General features: G+C 49.4%; 1 protein-coding gene across 1 annotated transcript in view; it reads left to right on the top strand.

Moving 5' to 3' along the window:
• Nucleotides 1-748: 748 nt before the first annotated feature.
• The window catches only part of LOC144488634 (aquaporin-3-like), a 14,808-nt gene continuing 9,306 nt past the window's right edge, over nt 749-6,250 (top strand). The window contains exons 1-2 of the mRNA XM_078206699.1: nt 749-856; nt 3,958-4,084. Of these exons, the coding sequence (XP_078062825.1) occupies nt 749-856; nt 3,958-4,084 (235 nt within the window). The remainder of the gene's footprint in view (nt 857-3,957; nt 4,085-6,250) is intronic.

The raw sequence follows: 6,250 nt of genomic DNA, 5'->3' as shown, positions 1-6,250 counted from the left end.
AAAAGCCTGACAGCAGCAGGGAAGAAGCTGTTCTTGAGTCGGTCAGTACGTGACCTCAGACTTTTGTATCTTTTTCCCGACGGAAGAAGGTGGAAGAGAGAATGTCCGGGGTGTGTGGGGGGTCCTTGATTTTGTTGGCTGCTTTTCCCCGAGTCAGGGGGAAGTGTAGACGGAGTCAATGGATGGGAGGCTGGTTTGTGTGATGGATTGGGCTACATTCACGACCCTTTGTAGTTCCTTGTGGTCTTGGGCAGAGCAGGAGCCCAGACCAAGCTGTGATACAACCAGAAAGAATGCTTTCTATGGGGCATCCGTAAAAGTTGGTGAGAGTCGTAGCTGACATGCCAAATTTCCTTAGTCTTCTGAGAAAGTAGAGGTGTTTGTGGGGCTTTCTTAACTATAGTGTCGGCGTGGGGGGGACCAGGACAGGTTGTTGGTGATCTGGACACCTAAAAACTTGAAGCTCTCGACCCTTTCTACTTCGTCCCCGTTGATGTAGACAGGGGCATGTTCTCCTTTACGCTTCCTGAAGTCGATGACAATCTCCTTCGTTTTGTTGACATTGAGGGAGAGATTATTGTTGCTGCACCAGTTCACCAGATTCTCTATCTCATTCCTGTACTCTGTCTCGTCATTGTTTGAGATCCGACCCACTCTTCTCCCCTTCCTAACCACAGGCTTTCAGGAGGAGATTGCCCGATAGGAGAGGATCGGAGGTGGGGACGGAGGCAGAGACACCACGCAAAAAATGGGGAGAATAAAAGAAATTGCACGAAAGGTCCACAATACCCTGCGACTGAGGAATTGCCTGGTCCGCGAATGCTTGGCTGAGTTTCTAGGAGTATGCATGTTGATCGTAAGTACGGTTCCTTACTTTATTTACCTGTTATTTATCTGGTGGGTGCGTGGAATCGGCTGCCGGTAGTGGTGGTGGAGGCGGATTCGATAGGGTCTTTGAAGAGACTTTTGGATAAGTTATAGAACATAGAACAGTACAGCACAGAACAGGCCCTTCGGCCCACGATGTTGTGCCGAGCTTTATCTGAAACCAAGATCAAGCTATCCCACTCCCTATCATCCTGGTGTGCTCCATGTGCCTATCCAATAACCGCTTAAATGTTCCTCAAGTGTCTGACTCCACTATCACTGCAGGCAGTCCATTCCACACCCCAACCACTCTCTGCGTAAAGAACCTACCTCTGATATCCTTCCTATATCTCCCACCACGAACCCTATAGTTATGCCCCCTTGTAATAGCTCCATCCACCCGAGGAAATAGTCTTTGAACGTTCACTCTATCTATCCCCTTCATCATTTTATAAACCTCTATTAAGTCTCCCCTCAGCCTCCTCCGCTCCAGAGAGAACAGCCCTAGCTCCCTCAACCTTTCCTCATAAGACCTACCCGCCAAACCAGGCAGCATCCTGGTAAATCTCCTCTGCACTCTTTCCAGTGCTTCCACGTCCTTCTTATAGTGAGGTGACCAGAACTGCACACAATATTCCAAATGTGGTCTCACCAAGGTCCTGTACAGTTGCAGCATAACCCCACGGCTCTTAAACTCCAACCCCTTGTTAATAAAAGCTAACACACTATAGGCCTTCTTCACAGCTCTATCCACTTGAGTGGCAATCTTTAGAGATCTGTGGATATGGACCCCAAGATCTCTCTGTTCCTCCACAGTCTTCAGAACCCTACCTTTGACCCTGTAATCCACATTTAAATTAGTCCTACCAAAATGAATCACCTCACATTTATCAGGGTTAAACTCCATTTGCCATTTTTCAGCCCAGCTTTGCATCCTATCTATGTCTCTTTGCAGCCTACAACAGCCCTCCACCTCATCCACTACTCCACCAATCTTGGTGTCATCAGCAAATTTACTGATCCACCCTTCAGCCCCCTCCTCTAAGTCATTAATAAAAATCACAAAGAGCAGAGGACCAAGCACTGATCCCTGTGGCACTCCGCTAGCAACCTGCCTCCAATCCGAAAATTTTCCACCCACCACCACCCTCTGTCTTCGATCAGACAGCCAGTTACCTATCCAATCGGCCAACTTTCCCTCTATCCCACACCTCCTCACTTTCATCCTAAGCCGATATGGGGGACCTTATCAAACGCCTTACTAAAATCCATGTATATGACATCAACTGCCCTACCTTCATCAACACACTTAGTTACCTCCTCAAAAAATTCTATCAAATTTGTGAGGCACGACTTGCCCTTCACGAAGCCGTGCTGACTATCCCGGATTAATCCGCATCTTTCTAAATGGTCGTAAATCCCATCCCTAAGGACCTTTTCCATCAATTTACCAACCACCAAAGTAAGACTAACCGGTCTATAATTACCAGGGTCATTTCTATTCCCTTTCTTAAACAGAGGAACAACATTCGCCACTCTCCAGTCCTCTGGCACCATCACCGTGGACAGCGAGGACCCAAAGATCAAAGCCAAAGGCTCTGCAATCTCATCCCTTGCCTCCCAAAGAATCCTAGGATATATTTCATCAGGCCCAGGGGACTTATCGACGTTCAGTTTATTCAAAACTGCCAGGACATCCTCCCTCCGAACATCTACTTCCTCCAGCCTATTAGCCTGTAACACCTTCTCTTCCTCAAAAACATGGCACCTCTCCTTGGTGAACACTGAAGAAAAGTATTCATGGAGGTTCATGGAAGTTAGTAAGATAGAGGGTTATAGGTCAGCCTAGTAGGAGGGACATGTTCGGCGCAACTTGTGGGCCGAAGGGCCTGTTTGTGCTGTAACTTTTCTATGTTCTACATTCTATGTTACCATCTGTGTTGAGCCGAACATTTGTGAGCTCCACCCACTTAGCATTCTCTTAGCGCTCTGTTAACCAACCCGTCCACCACAGGTTGCCATGGTTCTCCCTCCATGTCAGAGGGCCTTGATTTGAGTTGCCCGCGAGCTCCCTAATGCAGGCCGACACTCCAAATGCAAATGCTGAGGGAGCGCCGCACTGTGGGAGCGTCAGTGCCGAGGGAGCGCTGCACTGTGGGAGGGTCGGTGCTGAGGGAGTGCCGCACTGTGGGAGGGTCAGTGCTGAGGGAGCGCCGCACTGTGGGAAGGTCAGTGATGAGGGAGCGCCGCACTGTGGGATGGTCAGTGCTGAGGGGGCGCCGCACTGTGGGAGGGTCAGTGCTGAGGGAGCGCCGCACTGTGGGAGGACCAGTGCTGAGGGAGCACCGCACTGTGGGAGGGTCAGTGCTGAGGGAGCGCCGCACTGTGGGAGGATCTGTGCTGAGGGAGTGCCGCACTGTGGGAGGGTCAGTGCTGAGGGAGCGCCGCACTGTGGGAGGGTCAGTGCTGAGGGAGCGGCGCACTGTGGGAGGGTCGGTGCTGAGGGAGCGCCGCACTGTGGGAGAGTCAGTGATGAGGGAGCGCCGCACTGTGGGAGGGTCAGTGCTGAGGGAGCGCCGCACCGTGGGAGGGTCAGTGCTGAGGGAGTGCCGCACTGTGGGAGGGTCAGTGCTGAGGGAGCGCCGCACAGCTTGGGGGTGAAATATTTACCCCTCAGCAACATCTTTGAGTGCCTGCATCGCCCTCACTTCTGGGATCTTTCTGTGCTCTCTGTGGGCCACGGCATTCGGTTTTCGTTCTGCCATCCCATTCCGTTGGATGTGGGTTCCACAACCGTCCCTACCCACCCATGGGGCAGGTGGCGGGTGAGCTGCCATCTTGTACCTGCTGCTGCCCCCTTGCGTGGTGCAGGTACACCCAGGGTACTGTTAGGGAAGGTTGTCCGGGGAATTTTGGCCCTGGCCGCGGCGAAGGAATGGTGGGTTATATTTCCGAGGGAGAATCGCAGGTCGGAGATTGGGATAGATGGACGGCAATGGGAGCGAGTCGTGGCTCGGGATATTTGAAAGGTTTGAGTCTCGTTGGATGGTCCCAATCGGTTGAGAACTTTGACCTTTCTCCTTCTGCCAGCTATTCGGCTGTGGGGCAGTGGCACAGATGGTGGTAAGCCACACCACCCGCGGGGAGTTCCTTTCTGTCAACCTGGCCTTTGGACTGGGCGCAACATTTGGCATCTACATCTCCGGGGGAATCTCAGGTACGTCCCATTCCCGCGGGAGAAACAGAATTGAAAAACAGATACCACAAGACCATAAGACACAGGAGAAGAATGAGGCCACTCGGCCCATCGGGTCTGCTCCGCCATTCAATCATGGCTGAAATTTCCCTCCTCCCCATTCTCCTGCCTTTTCCCCATAACCCCTGATCCCCTTATTGATCAAGAACCGATCTATCTCTGTCTTCAAGACACTCAATGACCCGGCCTCCACAGCCTTCTGCGGCAAAGAGTTCCACAGATTCACCACTCTCTGGCTGAAGAAATTCCTCCTCATCTCTGTTTTAAAGGATCGTCCCTTTAGCCTGAGGTTGTGCCTCTGGTTCTAGTTTTTCCCACTAGTGGAAACATCCTCTCCACGTCCACTCTATCCAGGCCTCACAGTGTCCTGTAAGTTTCAATAAGATCCCCCCCCTCATCCTTCTAAACTCCAACGAGTACAGACCCAGAGTCCTCAACCGTTCCTCATACGACAAGCTCTTCATTCCAGGGATCGTTCTTGTGAACCTCCTCTGGACCCTTTCCAAGGCCGGCATATCTTTATCTGGGAGTGCACAGACTGGAATCTAATCGAGGGGTTCGGGGTGGTTTATATATAGAATAACAGATACCCGGGAGTGAATTACAGACTGGAATCTAATCGAGGGGTTCGGGGGGGTTTATATATAGAATAACAGATACCCGGGAGTGAGTTACAGACTGGAATCTAATCGGGGGGTTCGGGGTGGTTTATATATAGAATAACAGATACCCGGGAGTGAGTTACAGACTGGAATCTAATCGAGGGGTTCGGGGTGGTTTATATACAGAATAACAGATACCCGGGAGTGAGTTACAGACTGGAATCTAATCGAGGGGTTTGGGGTGTTTTATATATAGAATAACAGACACCCGGGAGTGAGTTACAGACTGGAATCTAATCGAGGGGTTCGGGGTGGTTTATATATAGAATGACAGATACCCGGGAGTGAGTTACAGACTGGAATCTAATCGAGGGGTTCGGGGTGGTTTATATATAGAATAACAGATACCCGGGAGTGAGTTACAGACTGGAATCTAATCAAGGGGTTCGGGGTGGTTTATATATAGAATAACAGATACCCGGGAGTGAGTTACAGACTGGAATCTAATCGAGGGGTTCGGGGTGGTTTATATATAGAATAACAGATACCCGGGAGTGAGTTACAGACTGGAATCTAATCGAGGGGTTCGGGGTGGTTTATATATAGAATAACAGATACCCGGGAGTGAGTTACAGACTGGAATCTAATCGAGGGGTTCGGGGTGGTTTATATATAGAATAACAGATACCTAGGAGTGAGTTACAGACTGGAATCTAATCGAGGTGTTTAGGGTGGTTTATATATAGAATAACAGATACCCGGGAGTGAGTTACAGACTGGAATCTAATCGAGGGGTTCGGGGTGGTTTATATATAGAATAACAGATACCTGGGAGTGAGTTACAGACTGGAATCTAATCGAGGGGTTCGGGATGGTTTATATATAGAATAACAGATACCCGGGAGTGAGTTACAGACTGGAATCTAATAGAGAATTTGGGGTGGTTTATATATAGAATAACAGACACCCGGGAGTGAGTTACAGACTGGAATCTAATCGAGGGGTTCGGGGTGGTTTATATATAGAATAACAGATACCGGGGAGTGAGTTACAGACTGGAATCTAATCGAGGGGTTCGGGGTGGTTTATATATAGAATAACAGATACCCGGGAGTGAGTTACAGACTGGAATCTAATCGAGGGGTTCGGGGTGGTTTATATATAGAATAACAGATACCTAGGAGTGAGTTACAGACTGGAATCTAATCGAGGTGTTTAGGGTGGTTTATATATAGAATAACAGATACCCGGGAGTGAGTTACAGACTGGAATCTAATCGAGGGGTTCGGGGTGGTTTATATACAGAATAACAGATACCCGGGAGTGAGTTACAGACTGGAATCTAATCGAGGGGTTCAGGGTGGTTTATATATAGAATAACAGATACCCCGGGAATGAGTTACAGACTGGAATCTAATCGAGGGGTTCAGGGTGGTTTATATATAGAATAACAGATACCCGGGAGTGAGCTACAGACTGGGATCTAATCGAGGGGTTCAGGGTGTTTTATATATATATAGAATAA

This window comes from Mustelus asterias, unplaced genomic scaffold (assembly GCF_964213995.1).
Source record: "Mustelus asterias unplaced genomic scaffold, sMusAst1.hap1.1 HAP1_SCAFFOLD_1729, whole genome shotgun sequence".
NCBI lineage: Eukaryota > Metazoa > Chordata > Chondrichthyes > Carcharhiniformes > Triakidae > Mustelus > Mustelus asterias.
Note: the sequence above shows the minus strand (reverse complement) of the source record. Positions and strands in the feature narration are given on the sequence as shown.